Source organism: Pezoporus flaviventris, unplaced genomic scaffold, assembly GCF_033815535.1.
Source record: "Pezoporus flaviventris isolate CSIRO_AGI_PZ_B2104156 unplaced genomic scaffold, CSIRO_AGI_Pfla_v1 ptg000047l, whole genome shotgun sequence".
Taxonomy (NCBI): Eukaryota; Metazoa; Chordata; class Aves; order Psittaciformes; family Psittacidae; genus Pezoporus; species Pezoporus flaviventris.
In genome coordinates, this window is record NW_026892595.1 from 5,993,852 (window position 1) to 6,016,156 (window position 22,305).

The 22,305-nt window shown below is 36.7% G+C and overlaps 1 protein-coding gene across 14 annotated transcripts in view; it reads left to right on the plus strand.

Annotated features, from left to right (window-relative positions):
• The window catches only part of PARD3 (par-3 family cell polarity regulator), a 451,464-nt gene that overhangs the window by 275,997 nt on the left and 153,162 nt on the right, over window positions 1–22,305 (plus strand). For 11 of the 14 annotated variants that reach the window (XM_061468050.1, XM_061468055.1, XM_061468052.1 and 8 more), the window contains 4 exons: window positions 6,452–6,602; window positions 14,334–14,523; window positions 19,704–19,855; window positions 20,862–20,906. In XM_061468050.1, the coding sequence (XP_061324034.1) occupies window positions 6,452–6,602; window positions 14,334–14,523; window positions 19,704–19,855; window positions 20,862–20,906 (538 nt within the window). The remainder of the gene's footprint in view (window positions 1–6,451; window positions 6,603–14,333; window positions 14,524–19,703; window positions 19,856–20,861; window positions 20,907–22,305) is intronic. The other 3 variants (XM_061468051.1, XM_061468057.1, XM_061468053.1) reach the window with 2 other exon arrangements.

Consider the following 22,305-nt stretch of genomic DNA (forward strand, 5'->3'; position numbering starts at 1 on the left):
GGTACCCTCTACCCCCTTTCCAAAAAATGTTAAATACGCTGTTCTAATCTATGTTTTACAACTTTCAGCCTTTCCCAACTCATAAAATTTCCTATATATGCATAGAAGGACTTTAAGGTACAATTCCAAAGTTGTGCAGACAGTGGCAAAAGTGGGGACAATAACAATAGTATTGACTTGATATTCATACATGGCCAGTATTTAACACCTCAGTTTTCAGAAGATGTGGCCATCAGCTTTTTAGATCTTTAATTCAGGGTTGGCATTTTTCTTTAAATTCTTTTCTTTAAATTAAGGAGAAACACTGGCACTCCTTGCACCATGTTCTGTTAATTAGTGATATTATTATGATTAGGCTGTATGGGCAAACAGCTGCTGGCTGTATTGCCATAGTGCATAAACAGCGCTTAGGCACAACTGTGAGGCAGATCCGTGCACCTGGCGGCACTATGTGCTGATTCAAGAAAATAAAGGTAATTGTTACTTTTGGAATTCTGCTCTTTTCAGTCCTGCAACCTGGACAGCTTAGAGGCACAGATTGCTCATCTGCACTCTGTTCATGCCACATGCAGGCAGCGCTTGTCTGTCATTAAGAAAGAAAGCATCGCCATTTTCCTTCAAAATGAGAGATTTCAAGGGTTTTTCTTGTCTATCTGCCTTTTTGGACAGAATTAATGTCTTGTCAAACCTGCCTGAAATGAAGATTTGTAAATGATTTGCAGATCCCCAAATTTCTTTCTGCATGCCTGTTCATCTTGCTTCAGTTGTTGAGTTGAAAATGGAATAAACCAGGAATCAGAGAAACAGTCATGAATCCAGACCATATAAGGACTTCATCAAGTGTATAAATAAATTGACTGGTAGACAGATCTGTGAGAGAGACTGCAGATGGGTGGAAGTATAAAACGTTCAGCAGCGTTTTTCCATACATGCATTACTTAGTTACCTACATTGAAATGAATGACAAGTTTGATTTTTTTTCTTTTCTCACTAGATTAGTTTTTGTGGTGACCTTCTAGAGTTCATTTAACAATGAAAAAGGCTTTAGCATCTTCTCCAAACCCAGTGATTTCACTCTTCACTCCCTTCTCCAAGTCATTGATAAAGCTGCTCATCAGCCTAAGATGTTCCCAGCTCTCTCCCTGGAGGTACCTGCAAGTGGTTCTTCTCCATCCTGAAGACTAATTTTTGTGTCCAATCCTTTAGCCAGATTTCAACCCAGAAACTTAGTCCAGTCCCATGAAAACTTACTTTGTTAAATGCCTTTGAAGCCTTGGTAGAGGCTTTTTGTAAATGCAAGTACATCATGTCAGTTTCATTGCCTGAGAGCTCAGAAAGCTCAGTGGCACCTTAGTGCACACCAGCATCCCAGTGGGGCAGGATTAAATTCTTCCCTCTTCCTCTCAATTTCTGGGGCCATATTGATATTATTATTCTTTCTTAATAGTGGCACATTTTACTTGAACTTCTAATACAGGACCTGTTAATGGTTGTCTTTTATGCCTCTTGTGCTATTTTTGCTTCATGATTTTTGGTGTCCTTAGGTAAATCTCTAATAGTAAACATTCCAAGATATTAAAAAAGTTAGTTGTTGGGAAAGTATGTACATGGTTTTCTATTTTGTAGTGGTTTGTGTCTTCTGTTTTGCCCTTTTACCTGTCCCTGCTTGCTTTGACTTATTTTTTTCTCTTTTATCTGTTTTCTATCCTTGGTATCAACTTACAAAGCTCCATCTTGGCCCAGGTTCCTCCCCATAGCACATAACCTACCATCTAACTGCAATTTGCAAAGCTGTGTGGGTTCCCTCACTGAAAGCATTTTTTGTCTTCTGCTTGTCTTTTGACATTTTCAGAAAAATGCTGTATTTCTTAGAAACTGCACTAATTTTCCATTTATTAGCGCATGATTGTACGTGTAAGTCAAACCTGACCCTTTTACTGGCTGTTTACCTGCAGTTTTACTTCTTGCAAAGTCTGGCCCTAAAACAGGATCCCAACTTTGCTGGTAATAAAGAAAAATCATATTTAGCATTGGTAGTAGTAGTATAAAAGTATCTCTATTGAAAACAGGAAGCTGAAGCATTTTGGCCATTTTGGCCACAGTGCACAGAAAAGAAAGGAAGAAGAGAGCCTGGAGAATCATTCCGTGTGACAGAAAAAGCTTTGGTACCCTGAAAGCAGTGTGATATATGGCAAATTTGTATGCTGGCTGCTTTAAAATCCATAATGCTTGCATGCCAGTGTTTGGATAATTTACTTTCTGAAAGAAGAAGAATGGTGTCTGATTATCGTTTTGTTTGTTTTGTTGTTTGTTGTTTTTTTTTTTTGGGGGGGGGGTTGTTTTTTATAAAAAGCTTGTTTATGCTTTGAATATTTTGGCAATGTTCTTGTGCATAAACTTTTTTCCTGTTTATGTGCATAACTTCAGATAGGATGGATGGTGGTGTTTAAGTAAAAAGGACCACATAAGTTGTCCTTTTATCATCTAGATAAGCAGCAGCTGGGCTAGCTAAGTACACACAGTGCTTTAGCAGGCAGCTGGTTCTTATCGGAATGACAAAGGGCCAGGGTAGAGACCTTTTTGATTGGGGAAAAAAAATAAATTTTGTTTCTATTTTTATTTTAAGAGAATGGGGAGAAATGGAGCTACAGGCAGTCTGTAAGATGTGAGGCTTTATTGCATTTTTATGAATATGATCATTTATTACAGATCAGCGCTAGCACCCAGAGAGGGAAGTCTTTCTTTTCAGCCTGGAGAGGAGAAGCCTCAGGGGGATCTTACCAGTGTCTATAAATACCTGATGGGGGAGAATAAGAAGACTGATCCAGACTCTACTCAGGGCTGCCCAGTGCCAGGAGAAGCAACCAGCACAAACTGAAATGCAAGAAATTTCTTTAAATGTAGTAAGAAAACTTTTGAAAGTGTGGTCAACCACTTGCAACAGGTTGCTCAGAGAGGTTGTGGAATCTCTGTCCTTGGAGGGATTCAAAATCCAACTGGACAAGACACAACCTGCTCTTGCTGACCTGGCTTTGAGCAAGAGGTTGAACTAGATAATCTCCAGTGGTTCCATCCAACCTCAGCCAGTCCATGTCTCCAAATTGCCAAACGAAGAAGTGATACTGCTAGGGGCAGCTATTGATAGGAAGTATAGGGGCCAGTTGCTTCCTAGCTTGCTTTTCTTGCCAAGCCTTTAATAAAGGTTAGGAATTTGTACATCTTTGTATTACTGTTTATCAGTTAATCAAATTAAATTATACCAGATAGCATTGATACTGGCTAAGGGAAGAACTGGAATATGTAATTCAAGCTCTTTATTAGAAGCACATCAGGAAGAAGTCTTTATTTGAACTGCAGCCTTGTTTTGGACTGTCGATCTCTGTCTTGCTCACAGCATGGTTTCCAAATTCCATGTATTTTTCTTACACAAATTTTCTGTTAACAATGTAAGGAAGAGACTTTTTTCCCCTTGTGAAAGTCAGTTGTGTAATTCCTGTCTAATTTTTGCTATTTTATAAAAGGCATTGTATCTTTTGGAAAATATTTGTGTAGTTGGCTGTCGATGCCTTTGTTTAAATCCAGCTTTTGAGATGCTAATTAGAAATGGAAAAAGTTTTCCCCATGAAAATTATAAAATACATGATTCACTTTACAAAACATGGCCATCTAAACACAGCGCTCCTGCTGTTTCTCTTATTTACCGTGTACTTTACTGCATTACCAGGAGTGAATTTCTTTGTATTTCTCTGATTCAGAGATTTCTTCTTGTCAGTGTCTTTCTGGAAATCTCTTGAGATGTTCCTACAAATGAGTTTGAATGTTGATGGGTTGTCACATGAAGGAGGACTCCGTGATATGGCTCACTAAAAGCTGGACACTTGTTACATAAAGTCATCAATATAGCACTGGGAGAATAAATCCCAAAGCACTTTGATTTTTTCACACCTTATTTAAAGTCAGTGAAATAAAGGTTAGTTCATCATTTAATGCCTTTATCATGCAAGTTTAAGTCCTCAAGCAGTCTAATGTTGCTGTGCTGTTTTTTTCTTGGTCTTTCAGAATTTAACATTTATATTCTTTTTGAGTTTGCGTTAGATTCCTTTATGACAGAGGCTACAAATATTGTTTAATTTACTTTTTGGTAAATCTGTCATTTGTAATCTGCAATTTAAAAAAAACTAATAAAACAAATCCTCATTTCACAATTTAAACCTTATTGAGTCTGATTCACTTGCACTGCAAATTTATTATTCTCCTGCAGCTTGACGTGACTCCAATTGTAATTGTGTTGACCCTCTGACGTAGTAAATCTCCCCAGTGCTTATCAAACTGGGAGAGATAAGTCTACAATTTGGAACTTCATTAAATATCTCATTTACATTAATCAGATGATGTCTTTGAACAGAAATAAGAATTTTTGCAGACTCTGTGACCTCCCAGTCATGGTCTCCTTGACTTTGCAATGCAGTGTTTCGCAAACCTCCACCCCTCTATGTACCAGGCGTCGGGCCAGGACCCCAGTGTCAGAAGTCAGCAGACCATTGGGCTGACTTCAAAGCCTCTGCTGTGGAGACTGTAGCTGAGTGCTTTGTAGCCTTTGAAACAGATTTTTAAAAATCTTTCATAGCATATATTTTTAGTCATCTGGCGGTTATGGGTAGAGTGATTAATAATGGGCAGCTGTTTCAAGAACTAAAAACAACCAACAAACACTCCGCTTGTTATTGTAATTCCTGAAACTATGAACTGCTTGGAATAAGTGTGGCTTCGGAAAGTTTGCAGCATGCTCAGTATCTTGCAATATCTGGTCCCTGCTGCATTTCAGTACATTTAAATGTATGCTGTGGGATTTGTGTAAGGGCATTGTTCTTGAGATTTAACTATGCACTTCAATATGAAGAGGCTTGTTGGCAACAACAGCTAACACTTTGATGTGTGAGTTTGTATGATTACCCTGCAAAGCACGTGTATTTTTTAATATTTGTTTATCTATTTTAATAGGGCTAGATTCAGTTCCCTCTGCTTAAGTGATTTGGTTTAAAGATCTTGGTGAAACCCCTTTGGTAACATACATTACCAAATAGCCAGCAGTGCTAGAGCTCAGGTGAACCAAGAGCTGTAGGGGCAGGAGAGCTGGATGGCGTGAGGGCTGGGTGATGTCGTGGGGAGTCTGGTATCTGTCTGCAGTGAGGGACTGGTGGCTGACAAATTGGGTATCCAGCCTGACCAGTGAATGCATAGGCGCTCATTCCCCCCTCTCACAGGGGCTGTGTTGACAGCAGCAGCAGTGCTGCCCTCAGCTAATGTGGTGGCTAAACCCAGCTAGACGATATCAAAGCGCTTGCTTTCTTTGCCTCATATGGATGCTGCTCTCCACTGAGCTCTGATTCTCTGGGACTCATTAAGGAAAACTCAACTTTTTCCTCTCTTTTTTAAAAAAAATCTGAGAGGCATACGCAGGAAAACAAGGGATGACCAGCTTCTAGAAAAAAAGCTGAGCTGGGACATCACTCAGGAGAGCCTTCTCTTGAATAGCAGCTTTGGTGGGGCGGCAGCATACACGTAGTCTTTTTTCCTGTGCATGTGGCCAAGCAGCCTATTTGTCCATCACTTCTTCCACCACCTTCTTCATCCATCTTGTGATGCCACAGGGATATCTGGCTGGAGAGATGGTGGGCAGGAACATGACATGTCCAGGGGCTGAGGTCTGAAAGGGCAGTTCTGTTTTTTGTGGCTCTGCCTGGATGCTGCAGGAGTGCCAGCGATCAGGGAAGCTTCTAAACTGTATGAAGCATACAAGGTCTCTGTACCCTGCACCCAGGAAAGGCAAAGCAAAGAACTCATCATAAGTAGGAAAAAATAAAAATAAAATAAAATAAAATAAAATAAAATACTCTATGAAGTTTGACTTCTTTTCTTTTTTTGGTTTTTTCTTTCCCTCCAAAGTGAGTGTTTGTGTATTGATTACTAATATGTGTGGTGGAGTTTCCAGGGGGTTTCCATGATGATTACATTTGAAAGCAAATTGCACCGCTTCAAAAACCAGCAGCAGCTCACTTCCAAATGGAGTTCATGCTCCTGACAAAGGCCTTGTTCTGACAGGCTGTCACTGTGGGAGAGATGACCCAGCTGTCTGCTCAATAGCACTGCAAAAAGCCAAAACTGTCTGTTTAAGAAATTATTCAACAAAGAGACACCAAAATGCAATTTTTTTTTTCACCAATTTTCTGCTGAAGGTTTTGAAATTTGACAGGGCACCATAGGAGATGCAGAGTAAAGTGGCTTAGAAAGTTGGTCATTAAGCAGAGCTGTCATTACAAATCATATTTGTCCGGGGTGAGAAGTTCTAGCTCATTTGATGCCCAGACAGGACTAGGCCTTAGGCAAGTTGTTACAGTTCTCCCATGCTGCTAAATGGACCCTGGGCGCTAATTTTCTTCTCTCTGTGCAGCTGGAGTCACCTGGGAGCCCCTCAGGGCCAGAGCTGCCCATAGAGACTCTGCTGGATGAACGGGAACGGAGAATTTCCCACTCCCTCTACAGTGGGATCGAGGGTCTCAACGAGTCGCCCACAAAGAACATGGCACTGAGTAGAATAATGGGTGAGTCAGATCAGTTCTGCTAATCAGGGTGTGTTTTTATACCTTTTTGTGATTCATCAAAGGGTGATTAATGTATAATGTTGGAATCAGGGAACATGGAGGTTGCACCAGTCAACTTAAAGCATGCCTTCAAATTGCTTCACGCAAGCCTTCGGGATAGTTAACATGAGAAAGTGAATCAAATGGAATTATAAGGTGAATTTTATACCCTGTGGCAAGTAATAGAACAAATAACAGGAGCATTTAACTTAGTTTTTCAGTGTCTGATCTGGACCAAGAAATTATTGGTTGGTTTAGTCTCCATGTTTCATTCACATGAAAGTCAGTGACTCATGGGAATTTATAAATGATTTGTGTTCTCTTCTCTGTTTCAGTCATACTAAAGTACAAAAAAAAATAAGGCAAACTTGCATCAGTTTATGCTTATTAGGGCATTTTGTTAATTTTTTTTTAATTTCTGCCTTGCTAATTTTAAGCACCACTTGTATACATTCTGTGCCGTACCATCTACATGGTCCCAGTGGATAATAAGGTTATTAGCAGTTCCTCTGCAGCAGTTCAGCTTTCGATGCACAAAGCTAGGTAACAAAGACTTGCCGTGCCACAGGAGTGATTGGATTTACTGACTAGGATGGGATTAGCTTGAAAGGATTTTCAAATTTAAGCACAAAAAGCGGCTTGATGAAAATAGCACCTGACAGAAGACGCGACAATTGCTTGCTTGAGTTGCAAGTTTTAAGCATAAGATGTGGCCATTAAATCTGAGAATTTCTTAGTGTGCTTGACACACAGAGAATATATTAGAAAATGCTTCTATAAACCTGATATGAAGCAAGGCTGAATGTGGGTTTTAATTGCTTCAGGTTGATTTTTCAGCCTTAGAAAATGAAGGTCCACCACTTAGGTTCCAGTCAACAGTTTGTATATATATTTCACTGTTTTGGGGTTGTGGGTTTTTTTTTTGTTTTTAATTTGGGGGTTCACTTTTTCTTCGTTTAACTGTTGTTAAATTCTAAAAAACTACAAATTTGCTATATTTCTTCAGTTAAGTCTTTTTTTTTTTTGTATGTGTGTGCACTTGTGCAACAGTAATTAAAAATAAATTCTATTCAATCGCTTTACATTTTGTTCAGCTTGGAAGAAAAATTGTATACCTGAGAATCAAGAAAGCACCCAAAGTCATGTATTCTTAAAGAGAACAATATAAAGAGTTATTTGTTGACAAATTTAAGGAGTGATAAAATAATTTCAAGTCTTTAACACTAGTCTTTCATAGAAGGGTCTAGTTCTTGTGCTGTGAAGGCTTTAGATACAACATTTGCAAAGCACTGCCTTCTGCTTTTTCCATCAAGGTTGCAGAGGATTTACACATAGAGCTCATATAAGTGTTAACGAGTTATCAGTTAAACACCTTGTCCATTGATGGGAGAAGAAACCCTGAGAGAGTCTGTGTGCATGTGCGTCAGCAATGCAGTTTACTTCCACATCAAAGGGACATAGGACTTGCATGCCAAAGCAAACTACTGGTTCATCAGTTTGCTTTCATCCCTTTAGCAGGAGCTAGTAACTGATGTTTCAACAAGAGAAAAAACATCTTTCCAAAGCTCTTAAAATCTAACGCTTTTGGATACCTCTGCAATGTAAACATAAGGAAGAAAACCCATCCTGCATTTTTTAAGTGTTTTATAACCCAAAGTTGATGTTTTCATTTCCTTTTTATCATTGTTTTTCTCTATTGTTTTCAGAAACAAGTAACTATGTAGAAAATTGGTTGGTTGTGACTTGAATCCATTGATGCTTTTAGTTGGAAGCACATGGAAAATGAAACTGTGCCTGAACCTCATAGTAAATATGGTGTAGTCCAACATACATGAAAACTGGTCTTGCCAGGACTAGGTCATTCCCTTCTTAAGTAACAGCAGCTTCATACAGCTGTCATGTTTAAACCCAGTTTTTAGGTGGCAGTCAGTTTTCTATTATGCTATTTTTTCTCAATTAATCAGTACCACTCAATTACAACTGCAGTGATATTGCATGCGTGTTTTCTTGCAGTGCTATACAATGGAGAAGTATTATTACCTGTCAGGATAGATAGGTAGTTTCTTGTTTCAGAGTAATTAATGTTTGTAAGACTCAATCATTTATTATGCATTGGAATTCCCATCCTATTGGCATTGTCAATGACAAAAAACTCATAAATTTTTATTTTCTTGAAAATGCATATGAGATACTACATGATTCTTCCAGAGTTTTTCTCCTCTCTTGAAAATTGGCCTAAAAGCGAGGATATAGTCCTTAGAACAATCTGGCTAAAGAAGACTGGAGGTCAGTCTTCGTATGCTGGTCCTGACCATCAGAAGAGTGCTTTATGCAGTGCTGATTCCCATGAGCACTCCCCCCACATCGAGAAGCCCTCTTACTCATGGGCTCTCTGAATCACCCGATGTCTACTCAGTGGATTTAGCCATGTAAACTTTTAGTTCTCTTGCTACCTTGTGGTGAAGAGGTCCTTCATGTGTGAAGGAGTAGGTCTTTCTGCTTCTTTTGCTATTTGATAAAATTGATGTATTTCAAGTTTTCTTTCTTCCTAAGTTAGACTATTCAAAAGTGATAATCTCAAGGTCTAGAAAACATCTGCTCTTTTCAAGTCATTGCTTAAAGTTTGAACTAAACTTTGAAGAAAGTTTTGTTTCTTTTAAATGCATATAATGTAATTTTCAGGAAAGGTGTGTAAAACAATTTCCTTACTCTTTTAATTCATAACTGACAGCAAGAACTGGTTGTCAGAGCCTTGCTGTGAGAGTGGGAATAAAATACCAATTTTAGAATGTGATTTAAGTTATGTAAAATAATGTTTGCTTACTGCAAAAAAACCTACATGAATCTTTTAGTGTTTCTGATGATTCTCATGTTGATCTCTTTTTCCAAGTAATTCTTGTTGTCATAGATTTTCGTGTGCTTTTTCATGTGATAATATTTCACTGAAATTTCTGATGGAGTGGAGATACCACTTCCTGTATTTAGGGAATGGTATTTATTCATTTATACAGATTGGGCCTTCTAAAAATCAGATGGCTATAGTAAATGCTTATGTTTATTTATCTTTAATATTTTCAGGCTGCATGTTGTTCATACATTCAAAACAACTGTGTAACACAGGTTTGCTTGTCTCTGTGATTAAATATTCAAGTCTCTTCTTCTGATGAACCATTCTTGTATATCGTCCATTATGCTCCTGAGTTTTGCAGTATGCAAATATGTAGTTGCTGTCTGTATAAACTATTCTTTTTCATGAAACAATTTAGTACAGAGTCCTCTTTCATCTCTTCTAGTTGCTGATATTTTTTTTATGAACATAGTGGGTTTTGTTGCTTATGGTGACTAAGCAGAAGTTATTTACCAGGGAGTACACGGAATAACAATAGCTTGCACTGAATCTGCTTTTCATCCTGAAGGATCCTCCAGAACTGTGCAAAATTTGATAGTTTCTGCATAAGAGGAAATACTTTGTTCTCTATGTAAATAATTGTTATCTTAAGCAAACAGAAAAAAAAACCACCAAAAAAAAATAAAGGAAAAAGCTAGAGATGTAAGGCAGGAAATCAAGTGTGTCAGTGAAATGCAACTAATCCTTTACAAGCAGAATGCAGTTCTGTGGCCAGGAATCTCATCAGAATGTGGTGGTCTGCTACCATAGTCTTGAGAGATCTGAATATTCTCTTGAAATACAAAACCTGGATATAGTGAAGAAATATTTTGTTCTTAGACATTCCCCAGACATTTTTTCCCAATCCCACCTCTATGTAGCTTGGAAAATTAGATGATATGATATTTATGGGAAAATGGTAAAAATTGAATATATTGCTGGGTACAAATATGCTGTTAGTAAAAAATAAAAATAGAATGAAAGTCTGGAGAAGTTCTAGTTTCTCATTGCACAATTCTCTGTATCCCTCCTGTATGAACTCTCATCACTATCATCATCATCACTATTTTATTATTATTTCTATTATTTATTATTCTGTTACTTTGGTTAATACTTCATTCTTTATCACAGAGTAGCTGATGATGATTTCTTGATAAGGCAGGTTAGGAATTACTTGCCCTGTCAGAGTAAATAGGCCATCTACTTGTAGATAAGGCTTGAAGTATACCATTGGTCTGAATTCCAGGATATCAAAATGTTCATGAGAATCACTCATAAAGTAATACTTGAATTTGAACATATTGTGTGTTCACCAGGTGTTTTAGACCTTCCCTGGTCTACAACAAAAGCAATAGCAAAAGCACAAGAACCAGACAGATGCAGTACCATGACAATAACAGTTATTTTCATGGTACTGTATATGTGTGTACATATACATATCTACATACATACGCATACTTGTATGTAGCCAAGTTAACAACATCAAACACATTAACTAAATTTGAAGGTTTTTCAAGATTTAAAAGGACCTGAAGTAGTTGTGTTCTTCATGAGGAAGACTGTTTTTCATTTTATGTACTGTGTATGCTCAGGGTTGGGTTTTTTTGAGTGCTTTATGTTGGTAGTTTAATTCAGGCTCAAACTGTTTTCTGGTCTGTTATAGATCTCTACTATTATAGGTTTCAGGTGTTGCTGTTTGGCATAATTTTCATTCTAAGCTGAAAGTCCTCATAGACCTGGAGATCAGTCATTTCATACTGGAAGTCTGAGACTCCTTTTTCTGCACAGACAGATGGGAACTGTCTTTATCCATAGCTTGGCATGGTCCTCGGGCTATGCTTGCTCAGACTGGTAACTTGTTCAAGAAAATTGAGCCTCATTGTCCTGAGATGAGACACATTTGAACGGGATAATGTTTTCCCTTCCTTTTTACACCATCCAAAATGTTTTATATTATTACAGATTACCTTGTTGAAGCAAGGTTGTTGGGCTTGAGGCGTATTCAGAGTCTAAATCTTATAGCACTTTTCTAGCCCAAGGGAAAATTATTTTATTGGAGTTTTGTAGACAGCTTGAGCAACATCTTAGATTTGTAGATCAGTCAAATATAATGATAATTACTAGGTTTGAAGTTTCTTTGATGTTTCCTTGTAATGTTTCTCACAACACTTGGAAAGTTGCTTTCTCCAAGGTTATTTCTGTCCACTTCAGCTGAACTTTCTACAAAGGATGTATTGAGTCCTTTGCTGAGGTCTCTGTAACCATCTGCTGGAGGTGAAGCTTTTCACCTGTTGTTAGCTTCATCTGCAGTGAAAAGCATAGGCATGTCAGATGCGTTTTCTCCTTAATTCCAAAGCAACTATTAAAATGTCAGTCTTCACTCTTGTCAGATATAAAGAAGGGTAGTGAAAATTTGAAAATGTTACTGAATTACTGTAGCCTCTCAAATGTGAAGTTCAATTTGCCGAATGCCGTAAGGTTATATCTTTTCACAATCAATTCTTTGGAGACGTTATTAACTACAGAGTTAACAGTCTTGTAGGCATTATGTTTGGAAAGAAGTACATTACCAGGCTAAACATTAGCCTGTCCATCACAGAAGCTATTGCCAGGCAAAGAATCAGCTGTTATGCAAACTGAACACATTCATTTCAGTTTGACAGTGATGAGATGTTCACCATGCAGTACCTTTTTCTTTGAGCCACTTCTTCAGCCTTCTCTAGTGATCTCTTTTGAAGCCCGTTTTCCCTCCTTTGGAAAGCTATACAAAATGTATTATGTAGTGCAGTAAGGATTTTAGCTAGCTCTTTATGAATAACGTTTTATTTATTCATTCATTTTTTTAATAATTGCATGCAAAGGTAGTGATGGCAAGTGAAACCTTTCCAGAAAAGACGAAAAGATTCTTCTCCTCCAATTCTACACAATTTTTCCATGCCTGTAGGAAAAATAAATTGCGGCAATATTTGATATGTCCATAGAAGCAGTTTATGTTATAGATGTACAAGTTTTCACTGCAGTGCATCACAGTACTACAGTAATTTACGGTCTGTTCTCAGATTAGCAGTTGATTAAACTAGTGTGTTTCTCCTCATGAGATGTGACAATTTTAGTAATTGTTTTGGTAAAATAATAAAATTCAAGGAATAAAATTCATGTAATGTCATGATTATTCATTAGAAATAATGTTGCATGTAGTAAGAGTTAGGAGCAAACAATATCCAGGAGGAAAAAATATTTTTAAATATATCCTGTCACTTAAAAAATAAGGCACAACTAATATGAAAGAATCAAACATAATAATTACCCTTTGCCTCAGGTAACAAAATAACGTTCATCTGAATTTGCAGATCTTTATTTTCCTTAGAGCAATTTTTAGCTTAGTATTTCTAGATGCTGAAATAACATCTGTTTATTCCAAGTTAAAATTTCAAACTGTGATAATTCTTTATTTCTCTGTCATCCAAATAATATTATGTAACTCCCATGCTCCCAACTCTGTATCTCATGCACGTATCCTGAAAGAAAGATGATTTATTCAGTTTCAGCCCTGTTATGTTACACACCATTGCAATTAAAATATTCTTCCTGATTTTTTTCACAACTCTTTAGTCTGTTTTGGTGGCATAAAATTTTCTATAGGTTTCAAAGCTGCTTCTGCTTTTCTTAGCAGCTTGAAAATTCTTATACAATCTTACGCATTGAAATGATTACTGGAAAATATAATTGTGTATGTATTTAGCCCTATAAAAGCAAGTGGTAGTGGGCTTAAAGTATTTATATGCACATTAAAACTAATTTTTACTTGGAAACAGTGATTTAGTAGCTTGTAAGAGCCCTCTAAATAGCGTCCTTTAACCGCTTTCTCACAAATTAACCGAATGAAGTGTGCTGCTTAACAAAGAATAATGTTGAGTCCTTATTATGTCTCTTTCATTTATGTGATGGCTCTAGTTTAAAAATTTTAATGACAGTGTAAAAACTTACTTGAATTTAGCGGTAATAGAATTAAAGTGGGTTGTTTTGTTTTTTTTCCAAATTTGCACGTGTGCCTCTGTATTATTTTTTAAAGGAGAGAGAGAATGATAATTTCAAATTGTTTAGCTTTAGCCAGGAGTTCCCATCCCTTTTCGCAATTATTTTCTTTGTGGAGGCATTATTAAAGGGTTGTAAGTTCCCAACAACAGTCAAACAAGTTTCAAATTTTATAAGGGCAAGATGGATCAGAAGAAGTGATGAGTTCTGTTAGTCCCCATTGTGTTCATTCTTCCTTTCTATTAAATGACTTGGTGCAAGAGAAGATACTGGCTTCTGGGTCAGCTGGTTCCTAGTGAAAGGACCAGAGGCAGTGGGACCACAGACAGAAATAGGAGGTTGCTTCTGGACATCAGGAAACACTTTTCCTCTGTAAGGGTGAGCAAGCACAGGTTGCCCAGGGAGGCCGTGGAGTGCCAACGTTCACAAGCCATTTAGTCAGAGTCCTGGGCAACTGGCTGTAGGTGTCCTTGCTTGAGCCAGGGGGAGGGGTTGGACCAGACGCAAAGTCCCTTTCAACCTCAACCCTTCTGTGATTCTGTGATCCTGTTGCATTAGGCCACAGATACAACTGGTTTGTATTACCTTTCAGACCTCTGTGTAGGAAAACGCGTGTAAAGTAAAATATAGTTAGTCGTATTAGTGTTGGGTCACTTTTATTAGTAGCATTGCATTTGGATATGGCATTTTATCAGCTCTGATTATATATTATTCAAGACGCTTTCTGACATTATTAAAGTTTTGGGTTTTTTCTCTCTTTTGCTTTTCAGGTAAATATCAGCTGTCTCCAACAGTGAACATGCCCCAAGATGACACTGTCATTATTGAAGATGACAGACTGTCAGTCCTCCCTCCTCATCTCTCTGACCAGTCGTCATCCAGTTCCCATGATGACGTTGGCTTTGGCACTGTTGATGCTGGTGGATGGGCTAAAGCTGCAATTAATGAGTCAACAGACTGGTAAGAGCATGGTTTAGTGGAAGGAAAAAGAGAGAGATGACTGTTGTTATGTCTTTTCCTTTAGTTTATTTTTGGCTACTAATATTAATCTTTTTTTGTTGTTTTTTTTCGTTACATTTAGATTTCTTTATTTTCAAACTGGTAATTGTCCCCATTTTAGGAAGGAAATCTGTACAGATAATTTAGACTTTCTACTTCTTGTTGCAGGTTTGTGCTCTGTCAAAGCACATTTTTGGAAATGTTACTAGTTGTTATTAAGACCAAATCAGTATTTAGCTGTGTTAATTTGATGATTTAATATTAATTTAGTTGTCAACTGACCTAGCTTTTGTAAAAAAAAGAAAAAAACTTTGCAAAATTTAAACACTTGTGTTTATGAAAGATGGAAGAATAATTCCAATTGGAATTTTTATTTATAAATCTCACTGTAAGTACTTCTAAGTCTACAAAACAAAGATTTTTTTTTTTTTTTGTATTCCAGTATATATCTAGCAGTCTTTCATTGTTTTTCTCTACTTTCTTGTTTTTCCTAGTAATATATAGTAATTTAAAATCTGTTTAGAGATTAAGGGAGCTCTTTTATTTTGCTTTAGTGTTGACGTTTGTGCAACAGGAACTAGATAAGATTTCTTTATTATGCATGAAGAAATACCTTTGATATCATTGTATGATTTTTAATTATCATCCAAAGTGTACTGTAATAACTACCTATAAAAATATGGGAAGTATTAGCTGCATATTTGAAACTATAGAATCACAGAATAGTTTGGGTTGAAAGTGACTAGTCCAACCCCTCCTGCAATGAGCAGGGTCATCTTCACCTAGATCAGTTTGCATCTGATCCAGCCTAGCCTTGAATGTCTCCACTCACCTTCTCTTTGGGCAATGTGTGCCAGTGTTTTACCACCCTCATTGTAAAATATTTAATCTTTATGTCTAGCCTTGTTTAGTTTAAAACCATTACCACTCTCCTGTCATAATAGGCTAAAAAGTCTCTCCCCATCTTTCTTATGGAAAGTAACTTTAGTTTCAGTTTACTGTTTAATCCATAGCAAAAATAATTTCCATGAATCTTAGCTTGACTCTCCAGTTACTTTTACCCATTTTAATCTAAGAGTCTTAGTGAGAAATGCACTAAGTGCTATTATTGACTTGCTTAGGTTCCTGGCAAAGAAATACTGTTTATTGCTTAGTTAGTACAATTAATACAGATCTAAGATTTAATTTGCAAGTCCTGTAATTATCTGTAGTAATAGCAAAATAAAAGCCCACCCCTGTACACTGCCACTTCTTGAAGCTGGATAATTACCACAAATGGTGTGAAGTATATGAATTTTCTTATTTTTCTTGTCTCTTGAGCCTGTTATGAATGTGTCAGGAATATCTTAATAAAACAGCAACAGCACCTGCCAGCTGATACGCACCTGTCAGCTTCATCTTTGTTTTATATTAGCTTATTTCGTCTTGTGTCCGAGAATTCAGTTCTGTGTTTTAAGCACTGTTTTAATGATTGTATAAAAGGTAATTTTGTTCATCCTCGTTTGTGTATGTTTTGGATTATTATTTTTTTCCATTTTTTTTTTTATATTTCACCTCTCTCTTGGACAAGTCATGCCTGTAGTTGAGTCCCCTGAAAAGTCCATCTGTTTTTTGTAAAAGCTTTTAGAGCTGAGAATTTGAGACGTTTAAATAGATTAGTACTCGAGGCTGCACATAATAGATTATTTATGAGGGACTTTTTTTTAGCTGAATATGAGCAAAAAACTACAGCATAAAGTAAGAGCCCATTTGAAACCTGCAGATGCCTTTGCATTTACTTCTGCAGCTTATCGTGCTATTCATATACTTCTTGGAAAATGAAAGTAACAGTAAATAAAATGGGGATTAGGTATTTTGGAATTGATCATACTCAAAACCTTTAAACGTGTATGAGAAATTGTAAAGGTTTTTGGATACAATTGCACTTAAAAGCACAGATCAGTGCAGCGCCTTACTATCTAATGTATTCTATTTGTAAAAGAGTAAATAGCAGCAGAATTAGATTGTTGCATTAATTTCCTGCTGCTAATGGATGAAGGAAGGCTTGTAAAACGAAGGTGCATTCTATGATTTTGCTGGAAGGCACAGAGGGTAAAACTAAGAATATGGATGAAGGGTTATCCAAACAAGAATGGCAGCTGTTCTGAATCACAGAAGAAAATGTAAGCTTTTCCAGCTTCACAATATCTCCCTAATCCTTGATGAAAATGTTATGAAAACAAAGGGGCAATAAGACAGGATTAATAAGTGGAATTTTAATAACATTGAGGGTCAGAAGACGGTTACATTCTTTTAAGGATCAGCTGTCATTCCAGAAATCTTGTTTGTTAAGTATGCTAGAATATAGTAAATTGCATTTGGCATTGCTTAATGACTTGCACTAAATTCACCTTTCTGTCTTTTATTAATGTAGTTGAAAAATATTAAAACGAGGCGTTTTTAGGGGCATTAGTTCCTCTTCTGTGCTCATTGGCTTTTCCAGTTGTGGATCTTCATGGGGGCTTTTGAATACTTTTAGGCAATGTACTGGCATTCAAACTCCTGTAATCTGCTTTTTCCTTAATTACTAAAACACAGTCATGTGTCATTAATAATACAAATAAACCAGGACATGAAAACTGATGACTCTAGATAGGGCTCATATATCAGTACAGTAAAATGGTCTGAGATGTGATGTCAGAGAACAAGGAATTTTTGGTGCTAAGTAGTGCCTCTAATATGCAAGATATTAAGCAAACACAAAGGAATAATCCCCCTAGTAAGCGTGTGTGGAAAGTAGGTGTGATAAGGGTGGGTAAAGGAAGCAGAGAGAAAGCCCCTAAAGGAGGTGGTGTGAGTGAAAATGCTGAGATCCAGTCCAGAATTCCTGGTTGCTGACACCATGTCCAGACCTCATTGCTCTCTTTTTTCATATGAAAAAAGGAGCTTGCAGCCAAAACAAATAGTTTTACAAATTCACCCTTTTTGAAGAAAGTGTCACAGGATACATTTTGTTCGGCAAGATGAAGCCGGTCATCTTTAACTAATGTGAGCTGTGTTAACAGATGTTGCTAGAGAAAATTCTCACTTAGTAAAACCACATTTTTCTGGCCTTCAGAGACAGGGTTGACTAGCAGTGAGCCAGAAACTCCTGTGTGGCCTGGGAAAGTCGTTTATGTTCTGATTACAAAAGGCGTTGAAACCTTGTAAGTTCAGTTGAGTCATTTGGAGGACGTTTTCAGACTTAGGTGGTTCTTAATCAGCTACATGCTGTAAATTCTAGAAGTGTATGTTGGCCTTGTCTGTTTTATCTTTCTATCATGTGAAGATAATTTTTCCCTGTTTTGTGGGAGTGAATGTGAGGGCTAAATAGTTATTTTTGAGTTCAGGCTCTGATTCATCAGAGCTTTTAAGCATATGCTTCAAACGTTGCTAAATTGTGCAGACATCTCTGAAATAGTTGCAGTAATTAAATGTAAAACATTATGAGCCTGAGCCAGAAACATTAAAGTCAAAAGGCACTTGACATTGACTTTATTCATATAAGCTCTGATCCTGCTCTCACTTAAGTATTATATGCCTGTCACACACACATATCTTATTATTTGTAAATCTGTCACTACTAGGCTGAATTTCTTCTAGGCTGCTGGTAATGCAGATTGCGATTTTCATCCTTTATAGTTCTTGATTCCTTTAGACACTTTTCCTTACCTCTCTTCACTGTTGTGCCTAATACCCAGGCGTTGATCAAAGATGCTTCTGTATATTACAGTACATTTCACAAATAAACATATGCATGTTACAGAATTTAAAAGTATAATTTGGTTTCTTCAGAAATTCACTATTTGCCTGTTTATCAATAGGTATAAGATGTGTCTTATACGTAGTCCTTAAAGTAGAAAAAATTCTTTTGAGGTATATTACTGAACACTGACATGTATACATACAGTATTTTGAATGATATTTAGTTTTAGAGGTTTCATTGACAAGATATTTAGATTTTATTTATTTATTTTTTTTTTTTTAATCTTGAAGTGCAACAATAATCAGAGGGAGGATTTTGAGGAATCTTTTTTCCTATAGGATAGGTAACAGTGGTGCAAATACTTTTCTCCCCTCAGTATTTTATGCTGTTGATTTCTTTTTGTGCCAGCTGAAGTAGAAATCAATATTCTTTGGGCCTGTCTTCAGGTTTTCTCTAATACTCTCCCCTTTTCCAGGAGCTGTAAGATCTTTGTGTGAATTTCCCTTCATATTATTTATTAGCAATAAGCAATCTTGCATTTTTTTTTTTTTTTTCATTTTTAACATGACTTGTGGCCATGGTGACACATTGCAAACTTAGCGTATAGCTTGCGCACCAAATTTTACCTGCATTCTTGCATTCATGATTCTGTCAACGTTTGACCAACATTAATAAACCTATCATCAGCATGCTTCTGATGAAGCACAATGAAAGGCCGGTCACTGCTCACTACAGATGTGACTCACTCAGCCAAGGTCATGCAAGAAACCTGCAGAAGAGACTGAAGCTCAGTCCACTTACCCCAATTTCTGATTCAGTGGTGCAATCACTGTTATAGATACTTGCACTGTAGGGAAGCGATGAGTAAAAAATATGTTTGCCTTTCATAGCTAGGTTATAACTAGGAGATGGTATGAAAAAATCGAAAGGAATTTTGCATATGGAGAAAAATTTTCATATGAAGTCTTTAAATTAAGAAGTTTAAAGCTCTGTGGGCTTCAGGCAGGACAGTTTCTATTTATGCTTTACTAAAAACACTTTGTCATGAAGACAAAACTAGTAATTCACTATCAACAGAATATATTTGTTTCTCATGAAGAAAAAGGAGCTGGTTTATTCTCCATCGAATTATTCCTGTGTTGGGGCTGTGCATTCTGATGGTATATGTATAGTACACCAGATATGTATATCTTTCATTAAAAGTCATAAGTAAAATTCTTGATACTTCTTAACTAGAATTGCTCAATGCAGTAAAACAAATCCATTGTGTGCGTAACTGACTACTTGCAGTGGTTTATTTTAAAATGTGTACTTTATCATTGGTAGAAGTCACATGCTAAATTAATGCTTTTCTCCGCAGAGTGAAAGGTTGTGTGTTCTTGATAAATGTTTGCATGATTTTTTTCCCTTCCTACAGCACTCTTAGTCCAGATGTTGATCCAGTGCTTGCCTTCCAGCGAGAGGGTTTTGGACGCCAGAGCATGTCAGAAAAGCGTACAAAGCAATTTTCAGATGCCAGTCAGTTGGAGTTTGTTAAAACACGAAAATCCAAAAGCATGGATCTAGGTAGTGAGTGATATTTTTTCAATTGTTTTCTTTGAACCTGATTTTCATGTTGTAAGTATATAGATTTTGTAATTCCAAACACACTGTTGATGTGCAGTACTACTGCGCACAAAGTCTAGTGGTGGGAAGTAAAGTATTCTTAATGTCAGTGGCCAAGTGGCCTGTGTATTGTCTGTACCACTTTGTAAATGTCCATACATTTAAATATAGTAGCTCTCTGGCTATATGGTTATACATGAGCACTAAAGGTATTTATTAAAATGGAGCTGAAACTGCGTAAAACTGTACCACACTGTGGCTCTGGCTAAACCGGATAATTCTCAATTCATGATCATAATGCAGTTAGCCTTAAAGACCCTTCATAGTCTCTCAATCTGTAGATGGATTCAGAATTAGAAAATGGGGCTAGTCTGACGTCTGCTTGAGACTCAAGTTTTAATATTTATATTAGAAGCCCTATAAAATAGCAGTGGCTGAGACAGGCAGTCAATTAGAATAATTTTAACTGAGAATAAGTAGTCGCTAACGAGCCCATCTTTTTTTCTGCTGTTGAATTGAGATTCTGAAGTACAAGCTCTAGTAGCCTTAAACAGTGACTTTGATTGTTGAAGACACCAATTTCCCTACTCAGAATAATGAAATATAAAACAATTTGCTCCTTTACAATAGTTGTGAATATCTTCACTACAGTCCCTAATTCACCAACTTCCCCAGGGGACAGTGAGGTTGATGCTATTGACTTGTCTTGACTAGTTGTGATGTGCTAACGTGTAAATAACATATTGTACCTGCCTGTGATGTGAACATGACTGACATTGCATGAAGGTTACTAGTTTGCTGCCACTTCTACCCAGAATGTTTGCTTACTGTTGCAGTTTATTTGCATGAAGTATGACATTGCTAAGGTCCCCTAACTTGACCAAAAAATATGCGAAACAGAAGGAATGTTGGATGCATGTGGGGCATGGGCACTAACTGGGCTAACCATTATACATTTACCTTTTAACAGTAGCTGACGAGACTAAGCTCAGTACAATGGATGACCAGAAAACAGGTAAGAATTGACAGTAAGGCTGTTGCTATAGAAACCTTGGTCAAAGCAGCTTACCACAATTACAGAACTGCCAGTCAAATTGCATGAAAACATGAATATTCCAGTACTTGCATGGCTGCTGTCTATAGCTGTGAATAATCAAGTCATACAGAAAAGAAAATTCTCTATAGAGATAAATACCTAGGGTAGTATACTCCACCAGGTCATACATGTATGTGAATGTAGGAAGACACCTGTTTATACACTTTGAACTCATAAATATTCACAGTTGTTTGGGGCTTTTTTGTCCTTTCAAAGAAATCTTGGAAAATCTCCTCCCAGCTTCAAGCTTTAATGTACAGAGAGATGATGTAGAAGAGTTGAATATTTGGCTATTACAGTGCTAACACAGTACTTGGAAATAATTATTTTAAGTAGAAAACTGCCACCTTTGCCTTAAGGGGTCATCAGATACATGTTGTAAGTTGAGTATTGTTTGTGTGAGTTGATTTGCGTTTGGAGCTGAAACCTGAGCATCTCAGCAGAACAAAAGAATATGTAAATAGAATGTTTTCCACATACATTCGATTGTAATGTTTCACACAAGGATAATGAGAAATAGCTTTCAAAGCGTATTTTTATTAGTAATTAAAATAATGCACCAACTGCAATTATGAACCTTTATGATTTATTAATATAAGTTAGCTTTTGACCTTTGAAATTCTATTTTAATTAGGCTATTTGCAGAGGACACCATAACATTACTTAGCTCTAATTGGGAACAATTCACTTTTTTAACCCCCAAATATTATTTATTTACTTTATCATTTGGGGAGTAAGAGCATTTACAGAATTTAGAACTAATAATTCACAACTGCATCTCTGTTTAACCACACTTTACAACATGAGTAGGAATACTGCAAAGTTGTACGTAATCAAGTGATAAAATTATAATTTTTATTTAAACAGCTAATACTTTTAGCTCTTAAAATGTTGCAGAATTTGGCCACAGACTTGCAGCTTTATAAATTGAGAATGAGTACACAATATTAAAATGTATGGATGTTTTGAAGGATTAAAGCCATCAGAGTGTGAATATATGAGTGGTGTTAATGGTTGTGGTAATAATCAATGCTTAGGAACTGCTTTCGCCCTTGAACATTATTCACATAAAAAAAAGTTACAGATCAAATTCAAAATTATTGTAAATTATTTTTCATTTTCCTCTTAGCTTGCCTATTTGAATGAGATGTGATTAGAATGGGGTAAAACCTGTGTTTTAGTAAAGTACGATGCTTAGATTTTGAAAGTGCATAGTGGCTTTGATGGTAGCAATACGGGGTGGTATTAACGGAGTGTAGTTTTTGTCTATGTGTAACACCTGGATTAAATTCCAAAAAAAGAGACAAGTCAGACAACT